Source organism: Lissotriton vulgaris, chromosome 7 (assembly GCF_964263255.1).
Source record: "Lissotriton vulgaris chromosome 7, aLisVul1.2, whole genome shotgun sequence".
NCBI classification, from domain to species: domain Eukaryota; kingdom Metazoa; phylum Chordata; class Amphibia; order Caudata; family Salamandridae; genus Lissotriton; species Lissotriton vulgaris.
This window is the reverse complement of record NC_141695.1, coordinates 700,586,592-700,612,829: the sequence shown is the minus strand read 5'-3', so window position 1 is coordinate 700,612,829 and position 26,238 is coordinate 700,586,592. Positions and strand designations below refer to the sequence as shown.

Genomic DNA, 26,238 nt, shown 5'->3' with positions numbered 1-26,238 from the left:
AAAGTTTTTTCAGGATTGTCTGTTAGTTGTGGTTTTAGTGGTTTCCCACCCAAACTATCTCTACCTAATTCTTCATAGGATTTTTCAATTATTCTGGCAAGTTCAAAAGGCTGGTCTGCTATTTGTGTTTCTTTTAATTTTTGGCGGATCGCCACTGATGCTGCTTCTCCTTTTATGTTGGCTAGTAGTATAGCCAAGACTTGTTTAAAATCTTTCAGTAATTTCATACCTAGATTTAAAGCAGGCTCTGGACCGTATTCATTTTGAGTCGGTCTTAGCACGTCTGGTATAACCACCATAGACGGAACACCATGTGTTTTTGTGTAGATTGAAGCAAAGACTACTCCCCAAGTGTCACAGTCCTCCACATGTGGTGCGATCCCCATTGGTAATCAGATTGTCAGAATTCTGTGTTTTTCATGAGGTGTACTATCAGGGAATACTGCCTCTATTTGAGTAATCTTTTGAGCTAACCAGAACAAAATTTTTTCCCGTTTTGCAGGTAATTTGCCAAGGACTGATTGTATAGTCTGTGGTGTAATTTTGTTTGTATTCCCCTGGTGAGGGGTGTGCTGTGGAATTTTTATTGCTGGTTGGACTGTTAAAGTCCGCATGACATATTGGACTAATTGTCCATGTATTTTAATTAATTGTTTTAGTTGAACTAACAGTTCTCTGTCTGACATTTCTTCAAGTCAGGATGTGGTGTATAGCTGGCTAGAACCGGCCATGTGGCTACTGGTCTACCAAGTGGACCGAGCCTGGTAATGTGATTTTGATTTTTTAGGGCCCCATTAAACCAGAGCTGATGCTCCTGGTAAGTTAGTGGAATTTCGACGTTCTCGAAAGGAACTTATTCCGCTGGAGTTTTCCCTGCTTTGTAGTAGTGGACCTCGTGTGTTACAGCAATTGCTGCTGGAAAAGTTATCCATGAATAGAATACCTCTGTCTGCCGATACTCATGTGCCTCAACCACAAATATGACTGTACCACCTCTCGATGACACTCCACTATTTATTAGTTTGTAAGTTACACTCTTTCTTACATTTATCGGGATGATTATTGCATCCAGGTCATTTTCATCAAACCGTGTAACGTCTAAACCGGGTTGAGTCGCATCTATTGCAGCTCCACAGGTTGCGTTGTTGTCGCCGTTAGTTGACCTTGTTTAATGAAAGTTTGCAGAGCAAGTTTCAAGGAAACAAAGATTAGGTGCACAATATTTTAGAAGACTGTATCCTTCAACGTTGAATTAACCAAAAAACTAATACATAGGATTCTCGTCCTATTTAGTTCTGACGGATACTAACCTTTTACCCACTCCAGACGTCTATTGGAGTTTTTACGGAAAAAGGGGTCTGTGTGAAAAGCACGACTGACTTACTCTAGTATCTAGTATTAAATTATCGACTTACCAAACGTTTGGCACCAGGTAGTGTAGTTCCTATATTCCCAATAGGCTCTGCGCATTGGAATAACAAACGATAGTTTAGACGTAGGACTTAGGTCGACTAGGTCTCTATTGAATATGTTAGACTTAATTGTGAATGCCAGCTAGCTCAGAGGTCACTAGAAACTTTCTTGAATACACAAGAAGGGAATAGTTTCTGACAACCATATAACATGACAACTTTGTTCACCAAGAATAAGAAATATATCTCCAGAGTCGTGGAAACAATAGATGGCTATTTCACTCAGTCAATCGTGCATGCTTCGTTTCACCAGAAGGGCAGAGAAATAGAGAGACAGGCATTTTCAATAAAAAGGTTATTTATTGAGCAGTCTTTCACATGCAAGAGAAGTTAATTGCAACAATCGTAATACTTGCTATGAAGTAAAGTGCATGAATATCCTGAACCCGCTGTTCGGGAGGATAAACCCGAAACTGCACCGAGTCTAGAACCGCTCCGATGAAGAGGAGCGTCTGAGAAGGACACAGGTGTGACTTCGGCACATTAATGGAGAACCCCAGCAGGTGCAGGAGGTCGGCCGTAGTCTGGAGGCGGCTGGCGACTGTCTGGGGCGAGCCCGCCTTCAACAACCATTCGTCGAGATGGGGGAAGAGTGACACCTCTAATCTGCGCAGATGAGCTGCGACCACCGCCATCACTTTCGTTTACACCCGAGGGGCGATGGTAAGGCCGAAGGGGAGCACGGTAAACTGAAAGTGCTGGTGGCCTACCATGAACCGCAGGTAACGCCGGTGGGCCGGCAGGACGGGGATGTGAAAATAAGCGTCCTGCAAGTCCAACGCTACCATCCAGTCTCCCGGGTCCAGGGCAGCTAAGACCTGAGCCAGTGTCAGCATCTTGAACTTCTCCTTCCGGAGGAAGCTGTTGATGTTCCGCCGGTCCAAGATAGGGCGTAGGTCCCCTTTGCCCTTCTTGGGAATCAGAAAGTAGTGGGAATAGCAACCACACCCTACTTCTGGCCCAGGAACGCGCTCGATGGCCCCCTTGGCCAAGAGGGCCGTAACTTCGTCTCGCAGAAGATTCAAGTGATCCCCCGACACGTGGGGGTACTGCGGTGGCATGGCTAGAGGGGTCGCCTCGAAAGGGAGGGAGTAGCTCCTTCGGACGATTTGCAGCACCCATCTGTCCGACGTGACAGTGAGCCAGTGGAGGAGATGATGGCGAACCCTGCCCCCCACTGGCGTCACATGGGCCTGAAAGCTCTGATTAGGAGGCCTTTGAGGCGGATGCTGCGGGGGTGGATGTGGACTGGCCTCGCCGTTGTCCCCGGACACCGCCATGGCGGTTACCACGTCCGCCACCATGCTGGATGTTAGTCTGCGGCCCGTGGCTGGCAGGACATGTGGGGGCGCCCCTTCCTTGGCCACGGAAGGAGCGAAAGGTAGCAGTTCGCTGGCGCCGGGCCACCGGCCCAAGGACTTGGCCGTAGCCCTGGAGTCCCTAAAGCACTCAAGCGCACTGTCTGCCTTGTCGCCAAATAGGCGATGGCCATCAAACGGCATGTCCATAAGGGTGTTTTGGACATCAGCCGAAAAGTTGGACCTCAGCCATGTGTGGCGACGAATCGCCACTGTCGTTGCCATCGCCCTGCCTAGCGAGTCCGTTGGATCCAGCCCACACCGGATGGAATACCGTGCCGCATCTCGACCCTCTGCAAGGGCTTGGGCGAGTTAAGTCCGGGCCTCCTCCGGACATTGTGGCAGCATGTCCGTGACCGTGTCCCACAGAGAGTGGGAATAACAGCCCAAGAGGCACGCGGTGTTAACTGACCGCAACCCCAAACTCAGTGAAGAGAACATCTTCTTACCATACTGTTCGTACCTCTTGGATTCCTGATCGGGGTGAGCGGTCGGGAATGCGGTCTGGGAGTTAGAGGCCTGTATGACCAGGCTCTCGGGAGTGGGGTGGGTGGACAGGAAGCAAGTGTCGCCCGGAGCCGGGCGGTGGCGTCTGGCCACGTTCCTATCTACAGGGGGACCTGTAGCGGGCCTGGACCAAGTGCCCAGAAGTACGTCAGACAAGGCCTCATTAAACGGCAACAGAGGCTCCGAAGAGCTTGCTTGCGGTTTAAGGACCTCAGTGAGGAGGTTAGTCCTCACGGCCGCAACGGAGAGTTCAAGGAATAAGGCTTTGGCCGCCCGCGTCAACACCACACTATAGGCAGCCCCCTCCTCCGTAGCTAGGTAGGAGGGGAGACAAAACCAGTGTCTGGCAAAGTGTCCAAACCACTGGCATCCCCAAGCTCACCTGCCCAGTCCTGATAAGACTGACACTCGCGTGACAGAGGGTCCTCAGACCCCTCCCAATCCGCCTCGCCACCAATCTCCTGGTACTCAGAGTCAAATGATGGGGCCGGATCATAGAAGAAAAATCCTTCTCTCGGCGTCAGAACCAGGTCAAGGGGGGACCGGGTACGGCGTCGGGGGCGACACCGTAGGGGCTGGCGCCGGCGGGGTCGTATGGTCGACCAGCGGCGACCCGGATCTGGAAACGGATCCAGTGGGGCCCTGCGGCGTCGGGACCGAACTTGGCGCCGGGCCCGAAGCACCAGACGGAGCCGGGGCTCGAAGCACCCGGCCCGCTTGGGCTCCCAGTCGGGACCGCTGGGCCTGAAGGCGCCGCGGAACCTGACGGAGGAGTGAGCGACCTCATGGCCGTGAGGAAGGCATCTATCTCCTCCGGCGTCGCATTCTGCCCAGGGACCGGCGGGTATGGAGCAGGCCGCGACGCCTGCGGCTCCGGCAGAGCCGCGTGGGCGGTGTCGCCCGAACCCCCGGCCGCGTTGCCCGAGCGTCAGGGGGAGTCAGAAGAGCAATGTCGCTTCTTTGACTTCTTGTGCCTCTTACCTGAGGACTTGGAGCCCGAGGAGTGGCGTCGACTATCCGAGCTGTGATGACTTCGACCCCGCGACCAGTCCCTCGACCTCCTTCCAGACCGGGACCTCGAACTTCGCGGGCCGACTGCCGGAGCTCGAGGCGCTTGCTGGAACGCTCCCGCCTAGCCTTCGACGTCAAGGCCCGGCAGTCAGGGCACGACTTGTCATCGTGGTCGGGCCCCAGGCAATGTAGACACCGGCGATGGGGGTTGGTAACCGACATCAGTCGGCTGCAGTCGACACAGGGCTTGAACCCGGGCATTCCTACCGGCACCGTCAGAGTCGTTCGACTTCGAAGAAAGATAAAAAATGATCGAAAAAGTTTAGTAAAAAATTGACTAAGGGTACCACTTTTTCCGGCTCGGCGCTTGCTGGCGCGGAAAAAAGAAGAAGAACTGACGTCAGCGCGCAAGGGCGACGTCTAAGTACTCCGGTGACGTCATCCGTGCGCCAACGATGCCGACGACGGGCGCGGAGCCGCAGACGACGCCTACCGATGCGCAAGGGTACTGCTACGCAAAAGTTTCCGGATCCAGTCTGACGCCTGGGGATATTCTAAGGTAAGGAATCTAATGCTAACCTGTTTCTTTCAGATTCATAAAATACCAAAGGGTGAATTTCTCAGGATTAGACAACATTTTTGTGAAGAAAGTTCGAGAACTGATCACACACCTCAATAACCGAGGATATCACCCACAACCTTTGAGGTCCAGAATGAATTTGATTGTTCTTATTGAGAGATCCATCACCCTCACATCCAAGCCATCAGCAGCCACCCACAAAGGTTAGGTGGTAAAATCCGTTTCATCACGGACTACCATAATGGCCACCACAAAATACGAACTGTACTAAGACTTCACTGGCACCTACTTCAAGGTCTACCAGGTACTACGGGTCCAAAGTATTCCAGATATTAGCTTCCAGAGAGCACCTAACTTGAAACAACTCTTATGTACGTCAGAGTTCATGTCCAAAAGGTCAAAACCAAGTACATTCTTGGATGGCCAGCTGGGTTTCATATACATCACAACTGTAATATTTGAAAATTGGGTCAAAACAAATCCTCTCCGGTTATATTACCAATAGGATCTCAAAAAGGTTTCCTAAACAAAAGAAAAGGGGGACGGACGGACTCTGAGCTGGATTTGGAGGCCCAGAGCCCGTGCTCCTCAGTAAAAATCACAAAAAGGGCTACTGTTCCTAGAGACGCTGAAAATATATATAGAGACGCTGAAAATATATATAGAGAGGCAGGTTGTGTGAGACTAGAGCAAGGGTACGGGGCAGTCAACAAGACTGTCTCATGTTGCCTTCGCACATCCCCAAGGGGATGTCATGCTTCATCATTTGGCGTTGGCTCCTCGTTGGGCGGGCGCTGCAATGCCTAACGGGTTCCCTGAAGGGTCACTTTAGAGAGATCTTTTATTGACAAAAGCTGTATGATTAGTGCAAGGAAGATTGTAGGTGGGGTGGTGTGATAAATGTGAAGAAGTGAATTAAAACTGATAAGGGAGGTCACAAACTATTCTTTAATAACTGGACCACCCTGTCAGATTAAAAGCCTTTACAGGTAAATGCTACCCATGGGGTCATAAGATACCCCTATTGTGCTACCTACTTTACTGTGGTTCACTATCTAATCTGTCGAGAGAAAAAAGAGAATAAAATAGTTGTCATTTTTCTGGCATGAGAGCCTCATTAACCAGTGCAACCATTGTCGTGGACCAGAATTGCGGTCTGGTGCTGAATTGGCTTCCAGACACATAGAAACAACAAACAAGACGCACATAACATGGATATGTAGGCTAAAAGCCAAACTGTGACAATGGTTCAGATAAAGGTTACATCATTACGGAGTTGCTGGGCTGTGGAAATTGAGGCTGGCATTGCCATGTGAACAGAATCGTCACAAGCTGCAGGCAAGGTCTGGCAGGCATTACAGAAATAGAAAACATTGTGTTGGTGGTTCACATCCGCACTAAAACGATAGTCTGTGCACGTAGGTGGGCTACTGTGCCAAAACACCAGTTATCTATAAACACATGCGCGAGCCCCTCTGTGGCGATATGTGCTCACACGGCGATGCCAGCCTCGATTTTCCAGTCTGGCAACTCCGTAATGATATAACTTTTATGTGAACCATTGTCACAGCTGGGTTTTAACCTACATATCCATACTGTGTGTGTTTTTTTGTTGTTTCTATGTGTCTCGAATATTACCAAGTGCCTCTACATTTAGGATCACAGAATGAATTGACTGTAATAGTAAATATGTGATTTACATCATTCTTTGTCCCTGTAACAGACCATACATTGGGAGTCTTATTAGACCACTAAATACACGAATTCAAGAACCTTACAGCAATATAAACAAATTCTCCTCTGGCTATTCACTTACTGACCATTTTCAAGAAGCACATCCACATAATAAATCTTTCACCTTTCTAGGTATTAAAATCATACATCGATGAGGAGGTAACTGAGAACTGAAATTGCATTGAAGGGAGAATGAATTGTTTCTCAACTATAACAGTTCCCAATGGTCTAAACAAGGATGCTGAAATTCAATATTTTTTGGATGAAGATTATGACAATTGGACTCAGAATGGAGATGAGTATGATCTACAACGGCTATATTGTTGGGAGAGAGTTACCTGTTATGGGGCTTTGCCTGTATTAATGCCTTGAGTTCAATGTAGAAGGACTTGACTGTTTTTTCCATTAATATGAACACATGTAGGTTTCTGTTATGTTCGTTTAAAATTAATTTCCCTTTCACATTGGGTTGCGAACAGATTCTGCCACAAGGTCATCACTTTTTAGTTGGTTTATATAAAGATTTTGATATCTGCTGGCTACAACCTTGCTTTAGTGTAACTCCTAGCACAGACTTGATTAAGCTGGCATGAAGTATGTTTTAGAAGTCTCTTTCTGATGGTTCTGTTAAAGGGATGCTATAGCTGCTTCCAATCTGGCTTATTCTTTTAGACTTTTTACATTTTTTGCTGTTTTAGGTTCTAATTAATGTTTGTCACATAGTTGCACTCTTTATATGCGTACGCTCAAGATGGCGCCCAAAAAGCAACATATTTCCTGTCTCACTAGCCCTCACTGTTAGCTAGCAGACGTGGACTTCCAGCTTGTTTCCGGAACCTGTGAAGGTAAAAGACTGTTAACCTGTTGCCTCACTTGCTTTGAGAAAAAATTCTCCCAAGGACCACCACTGACCATAGATGTGCAATGCCCCACAAGGCATTACAATTGGAGTTCTGAATACATTTCTCAGGTAATATAAACGCTGGCATGATTTTAACATAATAATGCATATATACTTCCTATTGTCCATTCACCATATAATTTAAGTTATTGATTATACCCCAATAGCAGACCATACGAGATGCTGTAAATGTCCCTAGATTGCTATCTTACGGTAAAAGCGGACAATTCAAGATGTGGCAATTATCCTTAGACTGCTACCTTCTGATAAGAGCTTTTGACTACTATGTATTCCTGACAGTTTATTTTTGATTTAAGGCGAGGTGCATATACGCTCTCTAATCATAATATAACATTATACTAGTCTCTTCCGATCCGCCCTCTCTCGATACCCCGCTTTTCATTTACTTTTTTCTCACTGTCACCTTCTATTCTCTTTTATATTTTCCCTCTTCTAGCTTATTTTTCCTTCAGGACTGACAGGTAACTGTCAATAATGATAAGGATTGTTGCAGATTTTAGCGCTGGTGGTATAAGGAGCTCAATAATCATATTACTTAATGATGGGAATTTTTCACTTATATATTTTTTCCCTGCCATATCATTTTGGATTATATCATCATTACATTATTGACCTCACGAATGACATACGTATTTGGTTTGACTTTTTCGTTCTTTTCTTTCTTTTTCTGGTTATGCCACTGGTCACCTTGCATGTTATTTATCACATTGTATCGATCTTTACCTTATACTGTTGTAATTTGTGTGTGCATACCATGACTCAATACTTTACAATATCCATAATTACATCACAACTGTAATTGATGGGTTTACATGGAAAAGATCTTTTTTATAACTTTCTCCAAAAAATTATCTGTCAATTTTCAATGATGGATGTGAACTTAATGACTAAAATTTGTAATGGAATTAACATGCATTATTAGTATTTTTTTACCCTTATTTCTGGCCCTTATATTAAAAATGTTCATTTTTGGTGTTTGCATTGTTTTTGGGAATTGTCTCTCTGATGTGTTATGCATGATGCCGTCCACACACCAGCCTTGAAAAAGCCCCAGAATTGTATGCCAAAAGGGGGCTAACACGTGTTGGCTATTCTTTTTCTTACTGAATATATGTGAGTCTGATATTTACCAATCACAGTGTTAATATCAATAAATGAACTACGAAGTTTCTTCGAATGGAATTAGTCTATAATTCATAACTTTATGGAATCTGCCTTAGTACAACTGCCTATACGTCAGATGCCTATTCTTGCCTAAACGAAATACCTGACCTCCTAACTCTATTTGCACATCTATGTGGGCCACATGTCAATTGGGGAAAGTCTTGCGTGTTCCCCTATATTTCCAACCTAACTGATTCAGCACTCATAATTATTGTCTTGCTACCTGGCAAACAACAATGTTCCGTTACCTGGGCCTACAGATTTACGACACTAATCAGGACCTGTTTGATGGTAAACTTACATAAGCGGTCACTTCCTTAACGTCCCAGATGTCTTTTAGGAAGACACTCACCCTGTCTGTCGCCAGGAGAGCTGCTCTCGTTAATATGGTGTTACCCCCACGTCTCCTTTATTATTTCACTAATTTGACGCCTTATATCCTTCCATCCTTCTCTCACCCCCTTGAACAGATGTACAGAGGGGCACTTTCGAAATCATACTTACCATTGGACCAGGTGCCAACCCTAGAACATTATTTAGCATTCCAGCTGCAGTGGGTGGCTCGCTGAATGACGGGACTACAAATCCTGGACACAGCAGCAGAAGGCTCTGCTTGTAATTTGGACGCACTTCTATTTCATCCCTGCTGTAGGACACACCAACATCGTCCTAGGTTATTGCAAGTGGCATACTGTTGCTTCTGCCGCTGCCTATTCCTCAACAAACTTATTACACCTTACGTCCCTGCAATTCCATTGCTAGATATGCCTAGAGGTAATAGACTGACCCCGATGGCTGAGCTCTCGGCATGGCACATGGCAGGCCTTCACACACTAGGGGGCTTATACGGCGAGGGCAAAATTATGAAATACGAAACACTGACACAGGAAGGACTGCCTTTTAAGACACTTGATTAGCCATACCTCATGGGTTGATACACTGCAACATTACACAAGAATCATAAGCTTAATTCACACTCCAATGCCTCCATTTAATGGGAACAGGGCAACATCTCATCAAGTGGTTTGCGGATACATTCCAACTGCAAGTTACCACAATACTGACCTCACTGTGACTGTATTGGGAGACGGATCTGGCTTGCCCATGCACAACTAAAGAATAGACCATGATTTTGGCAAGTACCACATACGTCCCCTGTAATGCCATGTTTCAAATGATACAGTTTTATATAATACACAGAGCATACATCTCACCCCTGAGAGGATTAAGCATTATTTTCATAGGTCGGATGGAGTCTGTTCCTGCTGTGACCGGCCTGACGTTGATGCATTACATATGTTATAGTCATGACCCTCACTGCAAACATTTTAGGAGTGGGGACACGCACCATCTGTTTGCCTGTGAAGACTGGCAACTCGCATGCACATGGGAGGTCTGTTTATTAGGCTTATTTCTGAGAGATATGAAGCACAGAGCCACTGCATGTTTTTAGATCTCTGCTTCATAGTAGCCAAGTTCCTGATCATGAAGCGTGGGAAGTCCTGTGAACCGCCATCCATAGCGGCCTGGTCACATTCAATCCTGAATTGGGCTAGAGTAGACTGAGTCTCTCTCCGCAGGGAAGATACCTTGGGCTTGCACAAATACTCCATTGCATCTAATTGGAACACAATCAATCATTCAATAAGGGACTTGTAAAGCGCGGCTACTCACCTGTGAGGGCCTAAAGGCACAGGGGAGTGGATTGCTGGTAGGACTGGGTGGACGATCATTTGAAGAGCCAGGTCTTGAGTTCTTTCCTGAATTGGGTCAGCGACGAGGACTGTCTGAGGTGCAGGGTTAGGATGTTCCAGGTTTTGGCAGCAAAGTAGGAGAACAACCTTCCTCCAGTTCTGGTCTTGTGGATCCTGGGGGCGAGGGTGAGTTGGGAGGATCAGAGTTGTTTGGCAGGTACGTGGAATGTGAGGCGGTGGTTCAGGTATGCTGGTCCATCATATAGAGCTTTATAGTCATGAGCGAGGAGCTTGAAAGTGATTCTTGTTGACTGGGAGCCGAAGGAGGCGTTGCATGATGTGGCTGCGGCGGGGGATGTTGAGGACCAGTCTGGCTGCAGAGTTTTGGACGTTCTGGAGTTTCTTGAGCTGTTTCTGGGTGATGCCAGCGTAGAGTATGTTGCCATAGTCAAGTCTGACTGGTGAAGAGTGCTTGAGTGACCATCTTTCTGGATTCTGTTGGGATACATCTGAATTTCTTCCAAGCAGGCGGAGCGTGTGGAAGTAGGCTTAGGAAACTGTTGAATTGGCAGTTCATAGAAAGTGATTAGTCCAGTATGAAGCAGAGGTTGCGTGCGTGGTCCGTCGGGGGTGGGGGGAGATCCCAGAGCGGCTGGCCATCAGGAGTCGTCCCAGGCTGAATGGTGACTACCCTCCAAATTGCATTATACCCTGAGGCGGTATCCAGTGACTCTACTAACCCACTGATCATACCCAATCAGACACACTCACACAATCCATAGTACTGATTTTTGTAATACTCAATTATGAGTATGTTGAGATCTATACTAAGTGACGCTCGATATTGACTGTAAGATGGCAACTCTTTAAAGGTCAACTGAGACTGTTGGGAGAAGCATCAAACACCCTGTTTGCCTTTCACCCTCACTGATTTCAATAAACAAATCAAACAAAAAATCTCAGAAGACGTTTGCTTTCCTTCCTGAAGAATAACCTTAGCCTCTTTAGGTTCATTGTCGTGTAACAAGTCGATGAATGCCCCAATATCAAACCACATTTGTCAGTCGTATCTACTAAGAATGGCCAAAGAGTTGGATGCTTTATTGGGCATAGCAGTCATAGCTGAAAATCTTTTTCCAATACTGTCCAGACACCCAACCTTAACAAGAGGCATGGAACTAGGAGTGAAAGGGTTCCTTTAATGTCTGTGTTGCTTGCATGAACTCTCAAGTGTGGCTTCGGATAACCAATGAGGAAAGTTGGTAAATTCTCTGAGGCTTAATATTTCGTTTAAAAACGTTGTCGATATCTCGCTAAAAAAGTTTGCTTACAATGTGCAGATTATGGCGCTTAACCCCTTCGAGGCTAATGACGAGCTGGGCTTGTCATGGCGCTTACCTGCCGTGCGCGGATGACAAGGCCAGCTCGTCATAAAACAATGAAAAAGAATAATTTGCAGCACAGGACGGGAAAACGCCTAGCAGCCATGGGGTTAAACAATACAATAAAGTGCATGTAATAATACCAGGCCTAATAAAATCAATAAAACAATGTGCAACAATATTGTTTGAGATAGTACCATTGCAATACACAGGGAGAGGAGTTGGCCTAACGGCTAGGGTGGTCGACCTCGAATCTGGGGAACTGGGTTTGAATCTCGGCAATGACTCTGAACATCCCGTGATTCTGGGCAAATCACTTAATCTGCCACTGCCTAACAAAAAAATGTAATGTGTTCTCATGTAATGCAACTGGTCCAATGTAAAGCGCTCTGATACCCAATTCGGGTTAATTTGGTGCTATATAAAACTCTGTAAAATAAAAAAATGCCACTTCGGCATTAAATTATTGAATAAAATGCATAAAATATAAAACATTATTTAAAATAGTGCCCATACATATTAAGTTAATTCATCCAATAAAATACTTACAATAAATATGTTGGGTTTTACCCTTGTTGCCGTGAAGACAAGGGATGACTGCTGCCACTGCAGCAGTTTTTTTTATTAGTTTGCGTCCCTCTACCCATATGTAATCAACGATTGGTATGACTTAATTGACTTTCTAGATTTTTCTTTGAAGTCGTAAAGAAAACAGTTTGTCTGTGTCCTTGGCACCAGGAGATCAAATATTGTTAATGCACTTTCCAAGAGTGCCTAGAAAGCCCCTATGTCGTACAGAGAAGAGCTAGCAGAAGAAGTTGTCAGCAGAGCTAAGAGTGGGGATATAAAGTCATTTCATTCTTCTACTGTAACAGATTGCAGATGACAAGGCATTTCTCCATCTGGTTCATCATCATCCATATATTCCTCATGAACCCAGCATTCTGGGTTGAGTAGACTACCCCAGCTGAACAACCATACTTTTCCCCTGAAGAACCAGAAACATGAACCTGGAGAAGGTGTATTCCGCGTAACTGGATGTTGTTGAGGCTGTGGAGATAGATCAGTCTCCAGCAATCTTTTGTAATAGTCTTTCAACATTTGATGGAGATTGGTCACCGGTGTGATTGAAACATGCATTATAAGTTGCTGATAATGACGGTCTTCACAGAAATTGTCATAAGAATATTGCTCTTAGACTGCCTCAATGAGCTCCGTCTCTGAAGGAAAAATAACCTTCCACATAGGTATTATCATTGTCATTCAAGTTTTGGCATTTAACATGCAATTGGGAATGTCTGTATGCCACTCCAAAAGGACTATCATCCCTGTCATAATCCTTATTAGTATCACTAGCTTCCAACAGGCACACTGGAGGTAGTGGAGAGATCTTGCCTTGCAATGTCTGGTCCAATAGTAATCAAGTCTTTTGGTTTTGTTGATAGGCCAGTTGCTGTCGTTGAGTGTTTTTGTACTTGCCATTGCAGATGCAATCAACTGCTTTGTTGTCAATGTAGACCTAGAGGTTGTAGTCATTGCTGTTGACGAAGGAGCTGCACTGCTGTACAACATGGCTAATTGCCAGTGCTTATTTTTATTGAAAGAGGCTAACAAAACAGCTAAGGCTGTCTCTAGTCTCAACCTAAAAGTCATACTGATAAACTGACTTTGTAAACAAAGTATTGTAATGTGATGAACTTAAGGTTAAGTGACTTCTACAAAACCTATTACAATAAATTTCATTCAGAAAATGTAATCAATGTGATATAAAGAAAATGCATCATTTTACCTTTTGCATAATGTGTACTCCTCACTGCTTGTGACCCCTCGTGGAGGAGGGCGGAACAGCCAATCATCTTGAGTTCCTAAATGAACAATACAAATTGAATGGGTTTGCAATATTTGTTCCAAGAAAGGCATGACACACAAACACTTAAAAGGCAACACATTTCTCTTAGGCATTTGTTTTATTGAGCTAAAAAGTTGTGTTTGTCATTATTGTTTTTCATTACCTTTCTCTTGTAACTTGCTAAGGCCGGCTGCAGTTTGTACGAGTTCACAAAACACAACACTCAAAACACAGTATAGAAAGACAGTGCTTTTGGTCAGTGGCTTTCAGCCATTGGTTTGCTTGGGTGAGCTCACTTCAAGAATCGAATTGACTAGCTGTCTGCCAAGTGTTCTATCAGTCCATTAACAGACGTTTACTTTTTCAAACGTTATTGTCAGAACCGCAAAAAGCAGTGATCAGGCCTTCACCCTGTGGCGGGTTCAGAATTAGTGGTGGGGTTCGCTTTCCATGTTTCACTCCTGAGTATTGTTTTCCGTTTTATTGCTCGGTTCAATGTTTTTATAAAATGTGAATGTTAACCTGTCTATCCCTTACCCGATATGGTACCCTTTTCACACAATATGGTGCCTTTTTCATCCAAATCAAGTATATAACTCTTTTGAAGATCAAGGTAGTATCCTTTAACTATGCTATGTTGACCCTAAGTGGCCATGGGTATTCCCAGACGTAGGTCCCTTGCTCACTGTGCCACTGGATTCAAGCTAGCCTGGCGGAAGAGGGAGGACCTGGCCTGGCAGTTTGGGCTGGACTGTTCCCATGCAGAGCAGGGTCAAGACTGATTTGCATATGGCTGGGTCCAAACTGAGATGGCATGGTGAACAAATGAGAAATGGATTTAACCCAAATCTCTTGACTGGGGGTGAGTGCTTGAAAGGTTTTAGCACTCCGTCCATCTTGTCGTGTTTGCTATGTCTGCCTTAAATGGCCATGGGTATGCCCAGAAGTAGGTCCCTTTCTTGCTGCGCACTGTATTCAAGCTAGCCTGGATGATAAGGGGTGATACCCTGTAACAGGTCCCAAGACACTTTTTACGGTCCAGGGAGGACCTGGTATGGCAGTTCGACTGGACTATTTCCATGGAGAGCAGGGTCAGAACTGAATTGCATATGACTGGGTACCACCTCGTCCATCATCTTGTGTTTGCCTTGGGTACCCTTTAACATCACCACCCGACAAGAGGGATGACATTATATAATTAAGTATAGAGGCCCACCTTTCCTGGCAACACACTAAACACATTACTGTGAGGGAACTGTAAATAACAGATGCATGGGTTCCCATGTCTTGAATTTACTCTGTGATTTCACTAGACAGTCGCAGAGTATTTTTTGCCACTCATTGTTCTTACCTGCACAACATCAGCCTATCGTTTCTTGAGCCAACAGATGGTGGCTGTAGAGCTGCGGCCTTCTTGATGGACAGCTGTGCACATTTTCAAAGGTGCATATGGGGTACGGTTGTTTGAGGCCAACCAGTGTTTTTGCTCCCCCCACCCGATGGCTGTGTGTGTGATGGTGCATAGTTGATTATAAACCTTTTCAAATGTTAGGAAACTGGGTTATAACCCATAAAATACCCACTTTTTGCTTTCTAATATCTCCTGTGTGGAAAGAATCCCCAATGGAGTTTCACATGCTGTAATGTCTATTTAGAATGGATTATGAACTGAAACTTGGGGTGCCTGACTTACTTTAAGTCTAGCTGCCAGTGGACAGCTATGGTGAGAGGTTCTGGGTAGATTACAGGGGACATATATTGAGTGTCCTATGCTCTATACATATTTTACAAGCGGGTTATGGTGAAAGGTGAGTGCATCAGCAGTGCTTTTCTATATGGGGATTGGCATTCATTTTAGACCCCCTATATTTGGTACACAAGATAAATGATAAGGAGAGAGTCTTAAAGGCAGGGGTGTCGTTTTATATATTGTCTTTGCCCTCAACATCAGGTAAAGGAGTGCAGGATTTGCAGCACTTTTTCTTCAAAAACCTTGCAAGATAGAGAGGAGCGACTGCTTGTATGGCTAAAGTTGTCCAAAGCCCAGAATTCCAGCTCATCTGATGACTCAGAAATTTTCAAACAGTCTACTTTCTCAGGGGATCTTTGTAAGTCTCAAAGGCCTTTCTACTCCTCTCAGAAACCGCATGGTCAGAAGATCTGGAACTTTTCTGGGTTGTGTGGGACGAAACACTTCATCAGATGAGCTGGAATTCTGGGCTTTGGACAACTTTAGCCATACAAGCAGTCGCTCCTCTCTATCTTGCAAGGTTTTTGAAGAAAAAGTGCTGCAAATCCTGCACTCCTTTACCTGATGTTGAGGGCAAAGACAGTACAGACAGCTTTTAAGTGGATCATCCACATACAGCCTTTTCTACCCACAGGGCTTGCAGGATCTGAAGAGACCTGTTTTAGAAGAATCTAACATTGTAGAGATATAGTATCTGTAGAATAATTCTGAAGAAACTGAGCAGAGCTCAGGGAGACTCCCTTCACACAACCTGCATCTGAGGGATTCAGCCTCTGTTTGGAGTGTTCTAGATGGTGCTAGCACCTGATAATTTATGGTTGAAGTTTGGTCCTTTAAAAAAACAATTTAAAAAAAGAATATAAATAGGCTATTTATGTGACTTTGCATTACCATTATGGCCGACAGTACTACTGCAGACTGCTTTCTATGGTACAGTGGGACTCGCACATAGAAGGCGGGGAATGATTCAAACATATGAATGTGTAGGGGTATCTCGACCAGGGCTTTAAGCAGCTGTGCAAAAACACAGCTGCAAATTGACTCATGTGGCAACTCCTGCACGCATGTTCCGATGTAAACGTTATAGTTTAATTACTGTAACTGGAACTCACTGAAGCGCTCTGATGCCTTTGGGCCATGTCAGCGCTATATAAAATTGCAAAAATAAATGCAATAAAATGCAAATCTGTACCACAAGGCTGTGAGTTGAGTCCTTAAGGTCCTGGCTCACACAACAGCATACCCCACCAGCAATGTGACTCTCTCCCTCAACCTATGTTGCGTTAGACACTATGATCTTCACTGCCCCGTCCTCCGAGCATGCCACAAGGCAGCTGCAGACAGCAAAAGTAACTATCAAAGACAGACTTGATTAAAAAGCACCTATGATGGATTTGAACTAAAAAATTATAATAATTAACAGTAGCAACACTTATACTGGTGACAAATTGGCAAAACAAAAGTTCACTATTGCATTTGGCATTGTTCGACACCACAATCACTGTTGCGATCCAGGACATGCTCTTCATTTATTTCAGAGGTGAGACTGAGCTCTGGGCAAAGAAGATCCAGCTGCGAAAGAGTGTGGCAGCTGCCTACATGTTCCCAAGCAACCCTTTTTAAGATCGCTTTGGTTTTGAGGGCACTGTACTCAAATAGTTCTCCTCGTTCCTTCAAAATAGATACCAAAAAATTAAGCTCAGTCACTGCCTCTCCAAACCTCAACCTGTCTCACTTGGTGTCCCACAAGGTTCTATCCTTTCCCCAACCCTATTCAATCTATTAATGGAACCACCCACCCTCATTCTCAAACAAGCTAAAATATGTTACCACCTCTATGCTGACGATACCCAACTATACTAAAAGATCAAATCCCACAATGACATTCTTCATCTCAATGATAACCTGAATAAAGTCCAAGCCTGGTTCCATCTTAATCATCTCAAACTGAATCCTAAAAAACCTGAAATCATCCTTTTCACTCCCAAAAACAATTCCCTTCCTTTTCAACTCTGGATCAAGGATATCAAAGCACTTAATTGCTCCCTCTCCACCTCCAATTCTGTCAAATCCCTAGGCATCAGCATCGATCTGAATCTTAATCTCGTCCCCCACATTAAAAATGCAGCTAAAGGTGCTCTTTTCACCCTTCACCACCTCAAAAAAATTAAACCTTTTATTCCAGCTGATGACTTCAAGATCGTTGTCCAATCGATTGCCCTTTCCAGAATTGACTACGGTAACACCACACTTGCTGGCACCCCTAAAGTCCACCTTGCACCGATTAAATCTGTTCTCAACCTAGCTGCCAGACTTATCTCTGACTGTAAAAGATTTGACCACATATCTCCTGTCCTTAAAAATCTCAATTGGCTCCCAATAGAAAGAAGATCCACTCAAAGCTCTTCACCAAAACACCCCCTCTTGCCTTTCAGACAAACTACAAAAAGCTGGATGCTCCAGCTCCCTGAGGAGCACTAACTCCCTTGTCCTAATCCCTCCTAGACTCAAATGCAAAAAGACCCAATCTCGTGCATTCTCTGGTAATGCTCCTACGATTTGGAACTCTCTCCCCAAGGATCTTTGCTGCAACCCCTCCTACCCTCTCCTCAAAAAAAGACTCAAAGTACTTCTTCTCAACAAATATTGGGGTACTTAATGTCACTGAATCTGACACTGTTCATTCTTGTTTTCTTGTTTTCTCTTCGACCCCCCCCCCTCTCTACACTCCCATCTCTCTCTCAAATTTCAACATTCCTCGTCCCCTTAATGATCTCTTTGTTTCTTTGCCTTCATCGCTCATTTGAATGCTATGTTTTATCCTATATGAGTAAAATGCACATTGTTAATTTTCTCTTGATATGTATACCTACCTTGTAAAGCGTTCTGATACTCTTGGGTCCAGTAGCGCTATATAAAACCTTTTAAATAAATAAATAAATAAGTTTCACCTGAGACACTGCATGCGCTTTTGCGTGCAAGTCTATTTTTCTTTTTAAAAAGTTCTAAAAAGGTCTTAGAATCCACCAATTACTCACGACTGGTTGTCTTTGTCACTCATTTCTTTTAGTTTCAGCTGTCAGCAACACAGTTTTTTTCCCCCCAGTAGCAGACTATTAGGCAGCACAGCTGTCTGTTTGCTAAAGACATCTTGGGGACATTCAGAAATTAGACCTAGGAATGCATTTTACTCATTACTTACTATTCGTTTTGTGGTTAATGTATGGTCAATTGGTCGCTGGCCATTTGAGGTGGGCAACTTTATTAAATGGTGATTACTTCAGGTGGTGCAGCAAAAGATCTCCTGGCTACCAATATTTTGTTTCAAGTGTTTGTAACTCACATTTCTGGCTTTTTTTTGCCGGCTTTATTTGCTTCAGGCTGTCCAGCTCAAGTTCGTCCCTCCTGCTGCCCAAACCTTGTTAATGCATTCTACCAGAAATTCACTTTATGTAAACATACCTTTAAATCATGTTCTTATCTTGTCACATTTGCTATGTATTCAAAGACAGAGGCCAAATGTCATTCTGTCTTTTTCATGGAGCTCAGTGTTTATTTTTCTTTCTCTGACTTCAAAGTGAGGGAATTTATGTGATAATCATGTTGGGTACTGCTTGATGAAAGCTGTAGAATGTCATTTATTCCCCCAGCACACAACATTTAAATGTCTGTAAATGAACTGTGCGGACGATCAAATCAATTCATTGGGTGATAACATTTCCACACATTAACGCTTTTGCGCTGTATACTTCTGAAGGTAAAACTGTATGTGAGTGCAAAGGTAATGGTCATTTAAATTCAAGACATGCAGTTTGTAATGGCAGTACGCTACCATACCATGCATACTCCACGTCACCCCACTCCACACCACTGCACTCTACTCTACACCACTCCACACTATGCCACTCCACACAGTCACTGCACCACTCCACTCTAAGCAAATGCACTCAACCACACACTACTCTACTATGCACCACTGCATTCTTCGCAACTGCACTCAACACAACTCTGTGCCACTCCACTCTATGCCACCCATCACTGCACTGTATGCCAATACAATTTACCCTATCACTCCACTATGTGCCAGTGCACTCTATGCCAATCCCCTCTATGCCACTCTAATCTACTCTGCACCACCGCATTCTACTCTGAAACAATCTGCTCTACGCCACTGTACTCTGCTCAACTGAAATCTACCGCCATTGCACTCTACACCATTCTATTCTACTCTACAACAGTATACTCTGCACCACTCTACTTTATGCCCCTCTATGCCACTGAACTCTAATCCACTCTGCACTACTGCACTCTACTCTACACCACTGCACTGTATGGGACTTCACTCTACTTTGAAGCATCAGTGTATGCCACTATATCCCACTATAAATCACTGCACTCTATGCCAATGCACGCTATACCACTCCATTCTATCCTGCACTACTCCTCTCTACTCTGAATCAATTTAATCTGCGCCACTGCACTCAATGCCACTGAACTTTATGCCACCCAATTACACTCTGCGCTACTCTATGTCACTGCAATCAACGCTGCACCCCTGTACTGTATGCCACTACTCTATGTCACACACTCTACCCTGCACCACTATACTCTACACTGCACCACTCCACTCTGAAACAATCTACTCTATGCCACTGCACTCTAAGCCACTCAAGGCCGGTAGCCAGAAGTATATCTTTAGGGGGGTCTGACCCCTAGCTATGACCAAACAAAGCTGTGCTCTATAGGTGCATTCTTCCCCAAATACTAGTTGCAATACTAAATACCAAAGCCCTAAAATATCAACACACAAAAATATCAATAACAGAATATTTAAAGGTAAGTGCCTATATGGAAGTATAGATTTACTGTTAGACAGCTGGGGCACAATCCACACATCATTGCGGCTCCAGATACAACTTGATCCTGAAAGCTCATCCGCGCAGCAAGATGAACCAAGGGAAGGTTGGGGTTAGGACTGGATAATGAATGATGTCAGGATGGGAAGGCAAGTGCCAAACTAGTGACAATTTAGAAGAATGGGATAAGATCTTGACCAGGGACAAATGATGTATTTGACACCTTATATATGAGCACTGCATATATATGGGGGATGTCTCGATTATTGATGTGACCTGTGAAAGTTTAAGTTGTTGGTTGTGTATATGTACTTGTGAGAAAGTGCCCTCTTTTTGCATGGTATGCCCCCACTTTTTGCTGAATTGCTGATGTGCTTTAACTGAGTGTGCCCTGTGCTCCTGCTAATCAGGTACCCAGGGTCTGTGTTCCTTCCCTAAAACTGCATTGAAGCCTAAACCCCATTGGCATCTCTGGCCACATGTCAGCCTCTGGTAAATGGTATCCTAGGTACCCAGGGCATTGTGACCAGAGAAGGAACCTAAGGGCTGCAGCACTTTTTGTGCCACCCTTAGAGGCCCTGTTCCCTGACACACACACACACAAACACACTGCCTTGGCAGGCTGCATGTCTTGGTGCAGAACAAAACACAGAGTCGACATGGCACACATCCCTGTGTGCCATGCCTACAAAACACTACCCTGGCATACATCAGCCACCCCTCTAGCTAGGTGCCCTATGCCAGTGGCGAGGGTACAGGTGCATGAGCCCTGTACCCCTACAGTACCCAGGTCCATTCCTGGGCACTGTAAGTGCAGTGCGGTCATTAAGAATATATGATGCTGGGAAGTTGTCATTACAAACTCCACAGCACCAAAATGGCTAACTGTAGACTGAGAAGTTTGGATTCAAATTTCTCAACACATTAAACTCATACTGATGCCAGTGTGGAATTTAATGTAAAATGCACGACAGAGGGCATTTAGAGATGCCTCCTGAAACTCAACCAACTCCCAGTGACCTTACTGAGTGGCTGCTGAGGCTGTCACCCCCAGACATGTTTCTGGACCCCTGGGTCGAGAGCTTGCCGCTCTCGGATTCCTGAAACAATGCACATCCTGGGACGAGGTGCCAAGCCTCCTCCCCCAGGATGGGCAGGGTTCACGAAGAAGTTTCAAAGGCATACCACCTTTGTGAGCCTCTCCAGACCACTTCCTGTACTCAGCAACTGATCCCCACTGGTTCTACCCCCCACTTTGGGCAGGAGACCCGGCGGGAAAAACAAAGTGAGGAAGCGGTGTGCCCACCTCTGCCAATTCCACCCCTAGAGTGGGGGCAGGCGAGGTAAAGCACGACCTAGAGTCCCCGCCATCTTGAGGATGGGGGGTCCCTGCCAACCAGGGACAGACTCCTGCCCCCCTCCCACTGGAGAGAGGCAGAATAGGAGGTGTACCCACCCCAGGGAAGGGACCCATTGGTCCCGGACCTTTACCTACCTCTAACGCCCCTAAATGTAGTATTTAGGCACCCTGAACCTTCCTTCCTCAGATCCAGCAACGACAAGAAAAGAAGGACAAGAAGCCGTGTAGAGCTAACAAGGAGGACGCCCATTGACTTGGCCCCAGCCCTACATGCCTGTCTCCCCTTGAACCTACTCCTGCGAAATCCCAGCTTGTCCAGAGGGCAGCAACCTCACAAACCACGGAGGACCTGCCTACATTCACTTCCCAAGCTTTTTCTATTGTGAACACCGGACATGTTTGAGCTGCAGTTTCTGGTGCCAACCAGCATGCTCTGCACCCACCAAGCCCGGCCCGTGTTTGAGTGAACAAACACCACGAGGAGGTCCCCCCGGCGATCCTAACCCGAGAACCGGCGACCCCTGACCGGTCTCAAGCCTCAAGACGACACCTGCAGCCTCAACCCAGAAGACAAAAGGTTTTCGTTCTTCTTTGGCACCACTAAGTAATGGGAGTAACAACCATGACCTGCTTCTGATGAAGGCGCCCTCTTGATAACAACTTTGGCCAATAGGGCTTGCACTTCCTGCTGTAAGACGGACAGATGGTCCTACATCAGTTGTTCCTAGGATGGTCGAAGATGTGGCAAGCAGCTAGAAATGGTTATACTCCTTCCGGACAAATTGCACGATCCACCTGTCCGATGTTATGGCTTAGCTCCACTAAGAACATGCTAAAGGGGTTGAGGCTGAGGTCAGGGGTGGTGAAGTGAATACAGGAGTTGCTGGGAAATGACTTGGGTGGTAGACTGACTGTTGCGCTGTCCCAGACTGCGGGATTGAGGAGTGCCACAGCCTTAGCCACGAACCCTGCTGAGCTGAAGTGGCTGTCTGTATGGGCTGCTCCTGCCAGAGACAGAAATATTGAAAAGGCTGAAGCGGTTGGCATGGCAGGGCAGCTAAGCCCAAGGAACGTGCTGTGGCCCTGTATTTAAAATGCTCCACTGTGTAGTCTAATTTCTCCCCATACATGCGAGTCCCATCAAAAGGCACATCCATAAGGGACTCCCCGTGCAGGTGAGAAGTGGGGAAAGCAATAGGGCTTGCTCTGCTGGTGGAAGCTTGCACCACCAAGCTCTCAGGGGAATGGTGCGGAGTCAAAAGAGCGGAGTCGCTTGGGGCAGGGTGATAGTGCTGCACAATCTAGTGATTTATCAAGGCATCAGAGCAAGGTTTGGCCTGAGCCCAGAAGAGAAAGTTGGAGAGGGCCTCAGTAAAGGGAATCAAGAGCTCAGCACTGGTCTGCCCTTGTTGGAGAACTTCAGTTAGAACATTCATTTTGATCTACAAGGTATGGAGCTGGAGGTCGGGGACATCAGCAGCCCTCTGCATAAGCACTGCAAGGAGGCACTTTCCTCAGTGGCAGGGCCTGGAGGAAAGACTATGCTGAAGTTATGAGAGATTTCAAGGCTACTGGTATGCTGGTGGTCCTCATAACCATTATCCTCATGGTAGGGTTGCCAAAACTGATCACCCTCATTATGTTCATTTTCCTAGTCCATTCGAAATAAAGAATGTAGAGTTTGAGGCCCGCAGAACTGGAACGTTTAGCAGCTCAGGTGGAATGGCCTAACTTATCTGCTCGAGAAGCATGATGACTTCTTTATACCTGGCTCAGGTGTACAAGTCTAGCGGGGAAGAGTCCAAATGAAGCTTGGATTTGTTATGTTTTTTCTTGGATTTACCTTGACCAGTTACAATGTGGGGTCTCCGATGCTTTGCGACATAAGAGCTTTGCCTTGCAGTCCAGATTGGCCTTCTGATTCATCAAAGCGCAGTCACTATAGGCATTCGGAGTTGTAAGACAACCCCAGGCACAATTAACAAACCGAATGGAATTGTCACAGACATTTGCTTGTGGCAGTTCCTACAGGGTTTAAACCCTTCAGTCTTGGGAAGTGACATTTTCCTTACACAGTTCAGTTCGAATTTTTTGTTAAACTGTTTTGAAAAGTAACAAGAGGTAGCACCGCTACTTGTTATGGTGGTTTGAAAAGAAAGGAACCAAAGTTAGCACGCAGAAATGTCCGCTATACTGGCTCCGCACATTATTTCCGTAGCAGAATGGCATCAGGTGGGAGCCAAACAGGGCCAACTGCCGGCGCGCAGAGATGCTGCTTATGACCTCACATATATCACGCATAAACAATGTTCTCTCTAATTATTTTTCTCCTTGTGGGGCAGTACACTGGGGGTGCACATTAGCCAGCAGTGTGCAGAACCATGAACAACGAGTCTACGAGTTATGACAGTAATGTATGTAACCGTTGTTCATGTTTAAAAAACACATTCTCTGGACTGAAAGTATGGTGAGAGCAAAACACCGGCACCCCTACTATTTAACAGCATTTATAGGCCTGGTGACGTAGGTACAGGAAATATGGAAATGTGAACTATTATGCATAATTTAGAAAGCTACAGAATCAGTAGTCGGAGCTCAGCTCAAACTGGGTATGACATCTCAAGTGGTATGCATCACTGGTTTCAAGCAGCAAAGCAAGTACAAGTTATTACATTTCATTAACGAGAGCACCTCTTCCTCAAATCAAAATTTCACCTGCACATTCCCTTCAATTGCCTTTCTTGAGTTCAAAAAGCTGAAAGCCTCCCTTCTCTAAAAAAATTCTAAAATGCACTACGAGGTTATTTTTGCCTCAATTCTTCCTTTCACAGTGTGCGAAAAACCTTAAACTTTTGCCCTTCCACGACATGGCCGTCAGGAGGCGGGACTAACAAGCCTAAACCCAATGGGAAGGCAGCATTTAAGACCCAAGCCAAAAAAGATGGTCTGGGAGTGGGCAGGCTTACACAGAGCTTCCACGCTATAGTCAATACCGCATGCCTCGCAAAGCGAGCACCACATGTGCTGCAACACTATGCTCGACCTAAAAAGGAGTGTTTATCAGATTGCACTGACCAAAGATAATCGATGGAAGCATTTCAATGAGAGCTCCAAATGCGACACACACACACATACACACATCAACTTAGCTAAAGTACTCAAAACTTAGTGTAATGGCAGCATACCAAGAAAGAGGCTTTCAGCTGTGTTTGTCTTCAGAAAATCACCAGTCCATGCAACACATCAGCCATGGGTTAACAGCCCACTTATCGTGTAGCATTCACTCACTCATTATGAATCCTCAGGTAGAATCCGCTGCATCTGAGCTCTTCCTACACTTCTTTCCATCTTCTTCCTGGATCAGTATGCCACAGGCTATACAGTTCCAACAATCAACTTAAATCACTTCCTGTGGGGGCATGGCTTGCCGAGCAGCAGAATGGCCTCCGCCGGGGATTAATCCTGATCTTATCCTAGCAAATGGAGAGTTGCTGCGAAGTCTGACACCGACCTGCAGTGGCGGAACAACTGCGGTGCTGAGTGTTGTGACTCCAGTCAGCACCCGGGGCTCCAGAGCGGAGATACATGGTGGCGAGTGAGCGAGTAGCCAGATTGTCTGAAAATCTCTGGTCGCAGTGTGGGCGGGCAACCCTGAAACTCGAGCCCGCGGCTGCTGGTGCACTGTGAGGCGAGAATAGGCTGCGGAGTGCTCGACCCCCTGCTTGCTGAAACCCCTGGACCGCAACACGGACCAGAAAGGCGGGACAGAGAGTGTCTAAATTTGCTGCCACGTACGCCCTGTTCGGTGAGGAGCTGTCTGACTGAAGTAGGAGAAGAGACAGGGCCTTGGACGGTGGGACCGCCATTTTGGGACCGCATCGGAGGTGGGCAGTGCCTGAAGGGGGCCGAGAGGGCGGGCTGTTTCTGCCGGGATTGCTCTTGCAACCTCGCTGCCGGTACCATTGCACCCGCTGCCCAGGACGATGTGAGGCCGGTGACACTGCGGAGCTAGGCTGCGGTGCAGCCGCCATTTTGTAACAGGGCTATTGCTAGCTGGGGCCAGGCAGTGGCTGAGAGTGCAGCCGATTTGTGCAGTAGTTACTCTGAAAAGCGTGTCATTATTTACCTCTGGCCACTGGAATTCATTAACAAGGAATACATTCTGACCGGAGCTGGGGTAACTGCCGCGGCCTGTTTGCGGACCTCTGTGTGTGTGGTGGTGGAGGCCTAGAGGAGGACAAGGGAGCTGTACGCACCAGACTCAGTGGCAGCCGGGAGGCTTGTTGTGGATTGCCCTGCATGGCTGTGGAGGTGTGATTTGGTTAGCACTGTAGGGAGCCTGACCTGGTTGAGGTGAGAGAAGTTAATGCGCCCTGGAGGAATCGCTGGTGTGTGGGTCGCTGTACCTAGAGGCTGCGGCGCGAAACCCTGGTCTGAGCCCTGACAAAGTTCTACATATCTCTACACTTTCACATTCTGCCCGCAGGCATGGGCAAACAGGACGCTAAGCAGCCGAAACTCAACTTCGAAAATAAAAAACACGCAGCATAGGGATTCGGACCCCGACGCGCACACAGAGTCAGCATGACACGCAGGCGG

The 26,238-nt window shown here is 45.9% G+C and overlaps 1 protein-coding gene across 2 annotated transcripts in view; it reads right to left on the bottom strand.

The window, feature by feature from the left end:
• The window catches only part of HELZ (helicase with zinc finger), a 1,742,088-nt gene that overhangs the window by 1,351,199 nt on the left and 364,651 nt on the right, over positions 1 to 26,238 (bottom strand). For both annotated transcript variants that reach the window (XM_086930935.1, XM_086930936.1), the window contains exon 8: positions 13,614 to 13,689. In XM_086930935.1, the coding sequence (XP_086787061.1) occupies positions 13,614 to 13,689 (76 nt within the window). The remainder of the gene's footprint in view (positions 1 to 13,613; positions 13,690 to 26,238) is intronic.